This window comes from Larimichthys crocea, chromosome X (assembly GCF_000972845.2).
Source record: "Larimichthys crocea isolate SSNF chromosome X, L_crocea_2.0, whole genome shotgun sequence".
NCBI classification, from domain to species: Eukaryota; Metazoa; Chordata; class Actinopteri; family Sciaenidae; genus Larimichthys; species Larimichthys crocea.
The window spans coordinates 29,268,301-29,283,089 of record NC_040020.1 but is presented as its reverse complement, the minus strand read 5'-3'; the positions used below and the strand labels follow the sequence as shown (position 1 = coordinate 29,283,089).

The 14,789-nt window shown below is 38.6% G+C and overlaps 1 protein-coding gene across 2 annotated transcripts; it reads left to right on the top strand.

Moving 5' to 3' along the window:
- The first annotated feature begins 1,491 nt into the window (after positions 1–1,491).
- Positions 1,492–13,651, top strand: LOC104918527 (UTP--glucose-1-phosphate uridylyltransferase). 2 transcript variants are annotated; one of them, XM_019259730.2, is made up of 10 exons: positions 1,492–1,669; positions 4,474–4,589; positions 5,771–5,878; positions 9,300–9,485; positions 9,571–9,704; positions 11,196–11,493; positions 11,586–11,783; positions 12,269–12,511; positions 12,988–13,092; positions 13,257–13,651. In XM_019259730.2, exons 2-10 carry the CDS (start codon positions 4,491–4,493, stop codon positions 13,362–13,364), a joined length of 1,479 nt encoding a protein of 492 aa, XP_019115275.2. In that variant the 5' UTR covers positions 1,492–1,669; positions 4,474–4,490; the 3' UTR covers positions 13,365–13,651. The 2 variants fall into 2 exon arrangements, with proteins under 2 accessions (XP_019115275.2, XP_019115274.2); XM_019259729.2 differs by lacking the exon at positions 1,492–1,669 and adding an exon at positions 3,726–3,975.
- Positions 13,652–14,789: the final 1,138 nt, after the last annotated feature.

Sequence of the window (14,789 nt, the reverse complement as noted above, 5' to 3'; positions counted from 1 at the left end):
CCAGCAATCCTATTTAGAAAAGTGCCATTGTGTGAGCAATTGTAAAAGTGACCTTATTTAAATATTTTGTTTATGTATACACAATATAAAAGTAATTATTTGCATTTCTATCTGCTTTTTTAGTTCTATGTTGAGCTCTAAAATGTCCATGAGAAACTCCTTGCTTATACGTCTTTCAAAAACATGGCAACTGAAACTGCTCTCCTTGCTTATACGTCTTTCAAAAACATGGCAACTGAAACTGCTTTATGTAAGACATAAAAGACAAAACAAAAAAGAAATGGGGTGATATGAAATGATACATAAAGGTTTTAAAAGGATAAAATAAAAGTAAAATTAAATTAAATTGTATAAAACTAATAAATATGAGATTTGAGTGATTTAACTTCATAAAAAGCAGTGTTAGTTCTCCGTTTAAAAAATCTGCTCCATGTACAAACTGAGAAAAACTGAAGCATCTTTCATGTTGTTTTGATCCTGGACCAGTTTGTTTTAACACTTTAAAAACAGAAATAGGTGACAGTATTGCAGTCAGCACTCTTGTAACGAGATAATTGTGAAATCATAAAGGTAGATAATGCTACACACCATCATTTCAGCTTGTATGATGAAAATGTACTTTTTTATATTATAAAATCCACTTTTAAAAAATGCATCCAATGTAAATACTAAAATCTGATGAGGAAACTGATATTTTTATCTGCTTGTGATGGGGTTTCAGTCACAGCTTCCAGTATTTTGCAGTATTAATTTTAACCACATGAGGGCAGCATCAATCCAAGCTGAACATGAATGGATATCTGACAAGGTTTCTGTCATCCTCATTCAATTATTAATTTATTTATGTAATAATTTATTTACAAGCTCAGGAGCTTCGGTGCGTTTTATACTCCGTACAGTGTTTTTCTCTTTTTATTTGGAAAAAATGACCACAGCAGGTCAGTATATCATCTACATTATGAGCATAAGATGATGGTGATGTAATATGGTTAGTTGTGACAAGTACAAGATCAAATGTTTAATGTTTTGTGTCTAATTTAAAGGTTTGCTCCATGGTCCACTAACAGGTTAATTTTGGCCGTTGCCTGCTGAGTTGTAACATGTTTGAAATGGTGACAACCACATGTTTTGTTGCAAATTAACAAAAAAGAAAGAGAAGAATAGATACATCAAGTTTAACTAAAAAATGTAATTAGTTAGATACAACACAAATGACTGGTTGTACAATAGAACAGAGAGACAGTGTAAAAATGTGACAAACTGAACTGTATTAAATGTGATTAAATTGGAATAATAACTTTATTTGTGTTAAATCTGCCTAAATAAATTAATTATTTTTGCAAAAATAGCCCACCCTAAGTGGGCGGGGCATGCGGTCAGCTCAAGCTGATTGACGGGAAATTTCGACCAATGATCGTTCTCCTTTGACATTCGTGCGTGCTACGTCATTTGCGTTGCAGGCAGCAGCGACCATGCTAGGCTGTCTGTCAGCTGCAGAGGCGAGCTGCAGGAAGATGAAGGTGCAGCAGTGAGTGCAACACTTTAACTTCACCTTTTGGTACCTGAACTGGGTCCTCCGGGTCTGAGCGGTGCTTCAGTCCCCGGTTGCCCGTGTTGTTCTCGGCTGTGTTCTTTGAGGCTCTCCCGGTGCTCTGACAGTGTGCGTCAGGTGGGTAACAGCTTCGTCACGCAGACCTGTGGCTGCTTGTGCACGAAAAGTTTGTCAAAACAAATGCTGCCTTCAGCTCGAGGTGAATTTAAATGCAAATTTAAATGCAAAACATGTCTGAACGGCTGCCATGAACCTGTGTGTGTGTGTGTGTGTGTGTGTGTGTGTGTGTGTGTGTTTCAGAAACACCACATATAAAAGTGCTAAAATCCCTCACAGAAAATCAACCATATTTGACTTAATTGACCAAATTAGACATTAATGTTGACATATCTTTGCACATATTCCAATAAATAATTAAATTAACTTCTAAACTAGGTTACAAAGTGCTTTACAACACAGAAGTAAACAGTCAAAACAGTAAACCAGAACACTGTACATGAGGTATGAGGCTAGTTTATTCTATAGAGCAGCACATTTCAACAGCAAGTGTTGTATACGAGACATAAAAAGGCATTAAGGCAAGATACAACAGAGAGCCGTGGCATGGTTCAATAAAATACAACATGAAATTAACTACAATTATTTTTTTATTATTATTTTTTTTAATTAAATTAAAAATGGGTCAAATAGATTAAGAAGAAGTAAACACAATATTCATACAAGTTTAAATCAATAGTCAGTAGATGCTTTTGAAGTGATTCCAAATGCAGAGCCAACTAACAGAGGGTGTAACAACTGAGTGCAACCGAGTGTAATAACTTGCAAACAGAGAGCTACAGATGGTAATGTGTCCACGTAATGAAGGTTTTATACTGTCACAGTGCTGGGGGAGGGGTGGGGTGTTATCAAGCCATGCTTTAAGACCGGCCAAAAAAATCCTGGACTGAAAACTAGTGAAGAACTGTTAAACCCTCTAACTTCACATTTCAGTAATATATCATGCAAACGCTCTCAGCAGCTATTTTCTAACATGTTTAATGTGTTTTCAAAGAAGTCTCTGAATTTCCTCTACACAGACTTTAACTATACCATCCTTATACAGTTTACTGTGATTGATTCAAGTGAATTAAAATATAACATATAACAAATATAACGTTTATAACATTTTAATAGAAAAAGAAAAGTGTTGGTCAAGGTCACCATTATAAACTTACAAAGGAAGTTATTTTACATGTAAAAACACCAAAACAAATTAACTGATCTAAACACACATCAACCGCATCAATATAAACTACAAAATAATTATTTGCACTTTACAGGCTATTTAAGTTAAACTACATGTAAAAATACAAAGTCTCTATCAAAATAAAGCTTGAACCCCCCCCCCCCCCCAAAAAAAAAAAAAAATCAGATGCCACTAAGTCCTACAGACTACAGAGTGTAACAAAGCTATTTATGTTTTTGTTTACTGGTTTCCCCTTGGCAACAACTCAAACATTCACCACCACTGTCATAACTTTATAAAGCTGTGACACGATCAACTGTCATCTACCAAAGCAGGTGACAATTAGGCCAAATTTGCATCAAGATTACATGAAACATTCAATTCTGTTGTTTGTAGGGGTGCTACTACACTTTTCAGGACTACTTCAGTACCCTTTACTGCACAATTAACTATAGATTAATCAGTCAGTTACTTTTTAATGAATTATTTGGTTATTATTTTGGTTGTTATTTGATAAAAATGAAAAAATATCAATAGTTTTTTTCCAAACAATGGACCAAAACTCTTTTTATAATGGTATAAAATAGGGAAAATCATCATCACATTTAAGAAGCTGGAACCACAGAACAGATAGGGTTTTCAATAAAATAATCTAAATTGTTAATAATTAATTGTCAACTAATTGATCAAACCAATTTAATGTTTCAGCACTAATTGTTTTCTTAATTGTGTCTCAGGTTGTAAAAACCCAAACTCACATTTAAAGCACTCAGGAGGGTGTGACGTGGAGTGGGCAGAACACTCTTTAACACACACACACACACACACACACACACACACACACACACACCTTGACTGTGTGGGCTGGTGTGTGGGCTGGTGTGTGTGTGTGTGTGTATGTGTGTGTGTGGCTGTGGGCAGGCCTTGTGTTGAGTTCAGGGTCGGAGCTGCAGATCTGTGAGCTTCCTTTGAGCTGAGGATGAGGAGGGCGTCTGTTGTTCTCTGACAGCTGCTGACTTTTGTTGTTTTCTTGGGACCATTTTTAACGTGTAAACGAACAAATGGACTCGCTGTGAACCGACACATCTGCCACCTAAACCTGCCTGCTTCCGCTTCCTTTCCACAGATCTTATCATTCATTCGACTCGTTTCTTGTTTTTTTAAGCAGGCTGTTGTAAAATGTCTCTAACTGTAGCTGGTAAGTTTATATCCATCTTCTTCTGCCAGGTTTTGGTACTTTGTGTGTGTGTGTGTGCTCAGACCTTTGTGCCCAGATGTTAACAAGTAAATTTCTGGTTTGCATTTATAACTAATCTGACAGAAACAATATATATGTATTTATATATATATATATATATATAAGGGCAAAAATACAATTAACTCCTAATACTGATGCACGAGTTTCACTTTAATGTCAGCAGCTAAATTTTTAAATAGCAGTTTTCACTGTAACTTTAGATCTTTATTATGTTTTTATGTTGAAGATTATTCATTTGAATCCAACAAAAACATCTTTGTAAAGAGCTGCGAGTCTTTAAACACGACCTGAGTTTAAGTGAAAAGTTCAGTTTGTTTTTTAACTTGTTTGTGTCCGAGTTGTTTTTTGCAGCTGTCTTTATACTTTGGAAAAAACTTTTCGGGATTCTCTAATGAAAAGTTGAAATGGAAGTCTGTCTTGTGTCTGTCGCGTTTGCAGACCTGACCAGAGGAGCGATGACAGAGTTCCAGGAGAAGCTCCGTCAGCAGCATGAGGAGTCGATGCACCGCGAGCTGGAGGCGCTGCTCAATACAGTGAACAAGGCAGAGGCGGAGGTGAGAAAGTCTGTGGCTCCAAACGTCGCCAGAAATCCTCCTCAGAAAGTCTCAGTGTACCTGTGAAGCGCGGCACAACGCACATCTAATCCCAGCCGTGATGCTCTGACAGTATTAGGCTCTGAACAGTCAACAGTGACCGTTTTTATTGTGACCATTTGAAAATTTGCTGCTGGCCAGATGTTTCATTTCACGATTAAGTGATTAGTTGTCAACTATTAACTTAATCAGCAACTTTTTTGATAATTGATACATTTAAGTAACCTTTTTAGAACCGATCTCTGATTTTAGCTTCTCAGATATTTTCTGGTTTCATCCGACCTCTGTGACAGTAAACTATATATATTTGGGTTGTGGACAAAACAAGACATTTGAGGACGTCATGTTGGGAACACTGATCAACATTTTTCATAATTTTTATGGCCAAAACAATTAATTTATTAATCGAGATGAAAATGATTGACAGGTGAAAATATTCATTAGTTGCAGCCTTAAAACTGTAATAAAGTATGAAGAGATAGACCAATGAGATTTTTTAGAGCGATAGGACCAACTTTACCTCCTAGTTTCCATCTGTACCCTCTCAGATATATTCATTCAGAAACCATCTGCCTGTTCCAGCTCTGTTTTTTATTTTTATTCACATTAAACTGGAAGAAATTCAGTTTCAGGCGACATGACATTTTTTTTAAAAAGCCTTAAATTTCATTTATGAACATACAGATTATAGTTTGATACAGTGGCACAGGCAATGACCGTCAAGTTCATGTGTTACATTTATAGAATAAATATTTGTCCATGTCTGAGTTTTGACCTGCTGGTGGAACATGAGGTGAACAACCCCGAGGTCACACACACACACACACACACACACACACACACACACACACACACACACACACACATGCCGTGCAGTGAATGGGGAATATATTGAAGTCAAAGAGATTTTAAATACAGCTGAGCTGCAGCAGATAATTAAAGTATGCTTCTCATTCTATTGCTGAACACTAATTGTGTTTTAACTTATTATTTACTTTGTAAAGATTGTAATGTAACTACTACAAGTAATCTACTAACAAGTAAATGTGCACATATCCTGATACACATCAGGAATATTTATTTCAAACATGTTGATGTAAAATATTAATCCAGACAGTGATGTTTGCTTTGTTCTGTTTCAGATATCCAGAAAAGATTTCAGTGGCTTCAAGGACATCTTCCACAGATTCCTGCAGGTCAAAGGTCCATCAGTCGACTGGGCAAAGATCAACCGGCCGCCAGAGGACTCGGTAAGCACAAGATACCACCGATCACACTGTTTACCAGAGGCCAGGGGTTTCATGTTGCAACCCCTGTGCTATAATCCAAGGTCAGCGTTCATATTGAAGCCCAGGTCAGACGTCAGTACAGCAAAGTGTTAACCGACTGTACAGAAACAAATTACTCGCTGTATATTCTAGAGTCGACTCAGAAATCCTGTCTTCATAGTCGGGTAGTCAGGTTTGAGCTAACTCTACACTGATGAGAGCCGATATCTGTCAAAAGTTAAGTAATTGTTTCGTCATAGTCGCTAAATTTTCACCACTAACACAACAAAAATACTTTTTAATATTTTGCTGAGATTCATTATCACGCTATACTCTCCTCTGTCTGTGCCGAGCTTCTACACACACACACACACACACACACACACACACACACACAGACACAGACACAGACACAGACACAAAGCCATAGTTATCAATACACCAAAGTCAGGATGCAGCAGAGAAGTGAGGCCACTGTGTAGACAGTGAAGTCAAGAAAACTTGAAGATTAATCGAGGTGATGAGTAAAAAGCTATATTTATCAATACACCTGATCAACAAGTGTAAACGTGTAGTAAAGCCAGATTCTAATCTGCAGTCTCTCATTCGTCGCTACAATTCTCTACACAAGCAAACAAGCTAAAATAAAATCTCTTTGCATGTACTCTCTCTTAGTTTTGCGATATATCTTAAAGCTTGGCAGATTGTTGTAAACAGAGCTGCTGGCTGAGACAAAGCAGCTCCTCTAACGTGGATACTTGCAGGCAATGAATCTCAGAGGAGGGACAGAGCATTTCATTAGAACTTCAGCCTCTTAGCTAATGTTGCTGCTCGAGAAACGACATTTAGTTATATAAAATATACAGAATTCAAATAATTCTATTCAGAATTTGTTCTTTATTAAAATATTTTTTTAATAGCAGTTATTTAGTAATGAAAAAGAACCGATGAAAGTATCAATACAGAACCATGAAAAGATTTAACCAAGCTGACTGCAGAGTGGACTTATCTAACAAGATACATGTAGATAAAATGTTTGTTGGAAGGTGTTCATAAGACACGTCTGAGACAGATAACTGAGAGACGTAGCTGAAACAGTGTTAACACGCCATCATCTTCAGTATAGAGAAGTGTTGGGTTGGGTTCCGGTGCGACACACAGGTGTGTACATCTAGTGATGTGTTTTAATCAGGTAGTGAAATCTGAAGATCTGAATCAAAATGTTCAGTTCAGATATCTACAGTGGTACAGCTGATAACTGGATCTATCTCCGAACTGGATGCACAGTTGATGAAAATGATATCCATCGTATCATGTGACTTCTCTCTGATGACGGGCATACAAAATGTGTGACTGCTCCTTTAAGTGAACTACTACTGAATGGAGATGAGCTTCATGCTTCAGACACGAGCTAACGAAACCAGATCTGAGAACAGAGAACATTGAGGCTAAAGCCAACTATTTATCAGCATGGTGACATTTCACACACACACACACACACTGTCCACTCAGTGTTCCCAAAATACCCATGCACACTGAAGGTTAGGACTAAGAATAGTCTGACCGCCGCAGCATTCGTAAGTCAGGTTTTAGGGTGGCGAGGACGGGCAGACTCTGACATTTGTCTCCTGTATGACTCTGCTGTCATGTCACTCATCCTCACGTTCCTTGAGCTCACACATTGTCTGCAGCACGAGGTTAAAATCCCCTTTGCACGTGGGGGAAGTTTGTCTTCAGGACTTTCTGCCATGATCTTTTTCTCCACCTAACCAAGTAGTTTATTTCTGGTAGAAATCCCTGAGGGCAAACTTCGCCAATGTGCATCACTGTCAGACTCTAGCTAAGTTTAACAAATTAAATGAAATATATAAATTAAATATCATCTGTCTTACACAGAAAGAAAACAATTTAACAAACCACTATTCAGTTTAGAGTTTAGAGGTGACAGGACAGGATGGTTACACTGTTAAACTCTTATCGTCAGGATGTCACTACATGAGCTAATTTTAAGTTGTTGAGCAGATTCCTTGTGTGTCAGATCAGTCTATGAAAACTATTTCTCCTCCACACTGCCAAGTAAAAGACGTAAACAACTAAATGACAATAATAAAAAGACCTGCAGTCTCTGTCCTTTTATTTTCAGCTGTTATCCATGAAGTTATGAAATGAGGGACTTAACGCCTTGTTCATTGTTTGTGTTTGTGCACAGTCAAACATTATAAATTATTTTATTTATCCGTCAGTATATTTAATACGTTTAAGTACACCAGTTGCAAATCCTTGAAGTCTTGAATACACAGACATCACTGAGGTGCTGAGTTTCCCCCCTGGTGGTGGTTTGGCAGGCCTCGAGTACTGCAGCTGTCTTCAGTTCATGTTTGTTTCAGGAGCTTGTTGCCTTCAGCAAGTGAAATAATCATGAAACCGACTGTATTTTACTGCGATAAGATATTTAAACAACAGATCTCTCAACACCTCGACAAATAAACTGAAAGCATCTGCATGAATAGATGCCACTGGGGGCAGGCGAGTAGATGGTGTATGTTGATTTAAAGCACTGCTGTAGTACAGTGTCGATAGCCTCATAACACACACACACACACACACACACACACACACATACACGTGTCCATAAATACACGTGTCCTCCCTATGCGTCAGACTGCTGTCATGTGTTGCTGGTGAGGTTTTAAAGGTTGGAGGTCATCTGTCACAAAACCCCCCTATGGGCCAGATTAAATTATTTTCTTCTCCTTCATCTTCACATGTGGATTCGTTGGTTTGTTTCTGAAGCATGAAGCTCATCTCATTCTGTAGTAGTTTATTTATTGAAGGGGAACAGTCCCACATTTTGTATACTCGATGCAACCTGTGTAGAAATCTGTGTTGGAGATTGGATTTATACTTGACGTAAGAGGTTGACAAAATTTAAAAAAATAGTGGAAACATTAGGAGAAAGTGAGAATTCACTGCAAATACACATAATGTGTGTTTATCTAAAGAGGGAGAACCTGGAGGTCAGGTTTAACCTGTATTTTTAGTGCAAAAACCTGCTTCTGAAAATAATGAAATAAACTAGAAGGTACATCATCTACGAGAATCTAGATTTTTAAGGTTTTATTATGGTTTCATGGTTGTAATGCATTAATTTTTTTCACAAGATTACACACGTTTAAAATCACATGAGCACTTTTTGTTTGTTTTGCAGTTTTACACAAAGCACCTTTTCTGCTTTGTTTCTTGGTTTATGTTGCATTGAAAGATCAAATCCTAACTTATAGCTACTGTGTTGATCTTAAGTAACAAACACTCAGTGCAGCTGAATCTTGACATTTTAAAACATGTTTTTGAATCGCTGACTCAGTCGAAACCTTTTAAACCTTTTAAACGTGTCTCTGCTCAGATCCAGCCCTATGAGAAGATCAAAGCCAAAGGTCTTCCTGACAACATCAGCGCCAGCCTCAACAAGCTCGCTGTGGTCAAACTGAATGGCGGTCTGGGTACCAGCATGGGCTGCAAGGGCCCCAAGAGTCTCATCAGTGTCCGCAACGAGAACACCTTCCTCGACTTGACCGTCCAGCAGATCGAGGTAGAGACGCACAAACACACCACAACAAGCAGCTCTGAAACTCTGAGGACCAGGTTGAACTGAATTCTCTGTTCCTCGTTTTCAGCATCTGAACAAAACGTTTAACGCCGACGTGCCGCTCGTCCTCATGAACTCCTTTAACACCGACGAGGACACAAAGAAGATTCTGCAGAAATACAAACACCACCGCGTCAACATCCACACCTTCAACCAGAGCAGGTACAGCACACACACCAGTGAGGATACCAGCGGCCTTACAGTACACTGTGGCATCCTGGGAAATAAACATTCATTTTGGAGGAGGGTGAAGCAGACAGCAGACAGAGCAGTGGGAATAATTAACTCTGTTTCAAAACAAAATATCTTTTATTCTCCTTTTCAACTTAATTAAACAAACTTTGAATATCACATTTGAACCTCAGCACAAACTTAGTGAAGGTAGTTTATTCCAGTGTGTAGGACGTAACGGTATCTTACAGTGTCGTTGCTGATCGCAGATATAAGATGGATATGAAATAAAAACATTTTAACCAGACTCAGTGACTGTGACTTTGTGGCTGCAATGCCAGACTTTGTTGACTTGCTAAGCTCGATCTGCTCTCTGCCGCCGCTGGTCACAGCATCCAAAGTAGACCAAAAGAGAATTCTCCACAAAGCCAAACGTATCAAATGTTACATGCATAAACAGAAGCACACACAGAAGAACTACAGCTAAATATAATAAAATCTAAAATTAGGGACTTTTTTTTAAAACATCTGATCAAAGAACGAGTGAAGATGATCATGAATCTGATCAAATGAATAGATGAATAACTATAATAAAGTTTGACTTGAATCAGGCCTCCAGGCTGTGACAACTTTTTTTTTTAGTGCCCTTAAATTTATTAAAGTGGGTTTGGGGGCAGCCAAACACAGCACTGTCCCTCCTCCGCAGCGCCCTCTGCTGCTCCTGGAGGGCGCCTCAGCTCCACCTCAGTACGTTCATTATTGTCATTATTATTAAGGTTACAGCAGAGATGATGTTAATGAGTTTTTCTTTCATCTTCTTCTTTTTTTATTATGTCGTGCACCTCATCTCTCATACTGTCACACATTTCCCTCCTCACACCTCCAGCACATTAAACGTAAGAGACACATGAAGACTCAGACCACCATTCTTCATATCAATAATCCATAGTAATAATAAGAAGTTATAACAAGTTTGCTTTGCACATGACAACCATTTTTTTTTCATGTCAACATGTTTATTCATTTTGGTCTTGTGTTTTTCTTCTTTGATATTTTACATTTTAGTCACATTAAATTCAAATCAGAGACACTTGAGGTGAATAGGGTAAACATTCTAACTAAAAGATATCACTATGAAACGTCCTCAGTTGATTCCTCACATTAAGACAATTATTTTTTGTGTTAAGTTTTGAGATTTTATTGTTTAAACATGCAAACGAGGCATTATCCAATGCTACCTTTTGGTGAAATCTGCAGACACAAATAGACAAAAGTGAAGGTGTAAAATAAAGACCTAAATTTGAATCTTGGATGTTTTCTCTCCCACACCTCTGAAAGAGCACGTTATAGAAGCAAAAAATCTCAACCAGTGCTTGTATAACATGTTTTTGCATGTGCTTTGTAAACACATGAATGTCCAAACTTTCCTTAGTGCCTGAATTTGTCTCATGACTGATCAGTGATCAATTGTTGTCCTTACAGGTATCCAAGAATCAACAAAGAGTCGCTGCTCCCGATAGCCAAAAACATGGGGACGAGCGGTGAGAACGCGGAGGCCTGGTACCCACCGGGTCACGGAGACATCTACGCCAGCTTCTCCAACTGTGGCCTGCTGGACAAACTCATCGCTGAGGGGAAGGAGTACATCTTTGTGTCCAACATCGACAACCTGGGCGCTACCGTCGACCTCTTCATCCTCCACCACCTGATGAGCCAGCCGGCTGACAAGCGCTGTGAGTTCATCATGGAGGTCACAGACAAGACCAGAGCCGACGTCAAGGTCAGAGCCGTTTACCGTAACACAGAATTGTTCAGCTTCTTCATGCATGTGATGATCACGGCCTCTGAGTGCTTCCTGTTTCCTCTCTGCAGGGTGGTACGCTGATCCAGTACGAGGATCATCTACGGCTGCTGGAGATCGCGCAGGTCCCAAAGGCCCACGTGGACGAGTTCAAGTCCGTCACCAAGTTCAAGATCTTCAACACCAACAACCTGTGGATTTCTCTGCCCGCCATCAAGCGGCTGCACGAGAAGAACGCCATGGACCTTGAGATCATTGTCAACCAAAAGGTGACGCACACTTTCCTCATGAAATAGTTACATTTTACAATAACTGCTATGCAAGTGGTTAAAACTGATTACACTTAAGGTTCCCAAACTGAATAAATACCACAGATGTTGTTGTTGTGACTAAGATATACACATATTTTGCTACTAAACCCACGAAATTCACATGAATTTTAAGCCACTCACCGACTCATTGGAACATCTGAGGATGTGATCCAAACATTTCCAATAACTCCAGAAAAAAAGTCAAAATATGTTCAAAAAAGGTCGATGTAAACCTGTCTCAAATTTACAACAGGTTTATTATTAACAGTGGAGCCTCATATCTAGCAAGAAAAAAAAAATTCTCTATAAATATGATCAAATATTACGTTCAACGATCTTCGCAGCTACAGAATCTCAACATGCACCAACAACTCGAAACAATAAGCAGAACCACCTGAAGCTGCAGTTTCCTACTCTAACCAAACCCCTGAATGTCTCTGCAGACATTGGACGGCGGTTTGAACATCATCCAGCTGGAGACGGCTGTGGGCGCCGCCATCAAGAGCTTCAACAACGCCATGGGTGTAAACGTCCCCCGCAGCCGCTTCCTGCCGGTGAAGACGTCGTCCGACCTGCTGCTGGTGATGTCAAACCTGTACAGCCTGGACGCCGGCTCGCTCACCATGAGCAAGAAGAGAGAGTTTCCCACGACGCCACACGTCAAGCTGGGCAGCTCCTTCACCAAGGTCAGCAACAAAAACATGGGTCATTATTTAAAAAGTCTTTAATACAGAAGTCAAGTGATGAATGTTTTTATCAGAACGATAACAAAAATGTTTCTTCACATAAATATCTATAGAACAATAATGGAATAATAAATGTTTTATTTGTTATATCCTTACATAAATATAATTGTATCATTTTATCATTTATTTATCGTTATTCATTTATCCTGAGAAAACAAACCTTTTATTTTATCAGGATAACGAGTAAATATTATTTACTGCGAGATAAAAGGACTTAAATCAAGGATGCTCAGGGCTGCTGTACTGTATAGACTATCAAATCCTTTTTGATAACTTGGGTTTGGTTGAAAGAGTCCCAGCAGTTTGATAGCTGTACATAATTTAATCTCTGTTGATTAGTTACTGAAAAGATCTCAGACCTATTTTCAAGAACCAGACAATTAAAAATCTTTGTGACGTCGTTGTTTGTTCTGCAGGTTCAGGAGTTTCTGACCCGGTTTGAAAGCATCCCGGACATGTTGGAGCTCGACCACCTCACTGTGTCAGGAGACGTCACCTTCGGAAAGAACGTCTCTCTAAAGGTGAAGATGATTTCTGGCGGTTGATTTCTGACGTTTCACAGCTTTCATTAATGCTTCTACATTTTATAAAAATATTAACATGTTGAGAGATTCTCAGCCCTGACCGTCTTTACTGAAGCTAAATTAATGTTTTCTGGAGTTTAATGACTTTTTTCTTTCCCCAGGGAACCGTCATCATTATAGCAAATCACGGTGACCGGATCGATATTCCTGCCGGGGCGATGCTGGAGAACAAGATAGTTTCAGGAAACCTGCGGATCCTCGACCACTGAGGCACAAACACACAAACAACGAAGCCAGTTGCACCATGAAGAGAGAAAAGCTTTTTTTCTTCTCTTCTCTGAACTATCACAATTTGTTCTGTCCATTTTCAACCTGTAATTTCAACGTCAAGCCAGCCGTAAATAGGTCAAAGGTCAACCTCTTCCTTCCTCCTGACGCACTCTGCTGATGTTCAAATCATCATGAAGCTTTTCAGGGAGAAACTCGCTGTTACTGAAAACAATCGCTGCAAAGTCTGAACTTCTGCTGTCAATTAAAGAAGTGCAATATGGGTCAACTCAGTGTCGTGATTTTTAGGTCACATAGTGAAGCCCACTGTCAGACTTTAAATTAATTTTTATAATAATTTTAAAAAATAGTTTTTAATGTTTCGGATTTTAAATTCAGATCAGGTTGATTTCTCCCTGTGGATCCTTGGAAAATGTTCAATTTCAAAATAGAGTCGAGAAAGACGCCGTCACTGACTATGAGGGACAGACTCTTCATGTCACGTTCAGGTCATACGGGAAGGTCGGTAGTGACAGGAAATAATCAATGTTTATGACTTTACAACAGCTAAAGGCAGTTAGGATTAAAAATACTAAGTACAAAACTCCCAAAGTCCAACTGTCATGACTTTTCAGGCTCTGTGAATTTAGGTTTATTCACCTTGCACGATGCCTGACATCAGGCACGTCTGTATCATTTAGCACTGACTCATGTCAGTTTTTAGAGAGTTCCTCAGTTGTAGTTCAAACCTCTGGTTGATATGAATGTAATAATAATGCAGTAATAACAGTGACTCCAGCGTTTGGTTTTAAACATTTTGAAGCTGAGTTCAGCTGAATATTGAACTTGAAGACTTTTTAAGTACTGACTGAAAACTTGAGTACTGATTCGTGTGTTAGACTCTTGTAAATCAGTTTTTACAAAGAATAGACTTTTCGCCTGTAGGGACGCACAGATCCTACTTTTGCTCACCCTATACTGATATTCAGAGCTGATTCAAATCAGGAAAATATGTTTGAAGTATGAAAACTAAAAAGGTCTTAGGAAATAGAGGGTCTAGTCTAAAAAAACTGATTTAAACACAGATAGAAAGGTCAGTTTACATATTTTGTGCAACAATTATTTTTAATTTTTTTACTGTTCCACTAGTTCTTATTTTAAAAAAAAGTGTTCCAACAGTAATTAACCTTGATCCATGTCTCAAACTACACCATGTTGGGTCCTTGAATTTTAGGGAACTGGGCCTGGAAAGTGTTTAAATTTGATGTTTAAGAAGGCGTGGAAACCTTGGTTTATTAAGTATTTAACGTGGATCATCACAACTGATAGAACATCACTGATCTGACGGACAGGATCAGTAAAGCAAAAAATGTTTTATGTTTCTCTCATTAATCATCAAAAATATCGACAAGTTTTGAAGCAGATGA

What these genes read in the sequence shown, in the direction of transcription:
- LOC104918527 (XM_019259729.2), top strand. An exon ending in AGACCAGAGCCGACGTCAAG is followed by an intron (nt 11,494 to 11,585) that starts GTCAGAGCCGTT and finishes TCCTCTCTGCAG; the next exon opens with GGTGGTACGCTGATCCAGTA. An exon ending in TGGGCAGCTCCTTCACCAAG is followed by an intron (nt 12,512 to 12,987) that starts GTCAGCAACAAA and finishes TTTGTTCTGCAG; the next exon opens with GTTCAGGAGTTTCTGACCCG.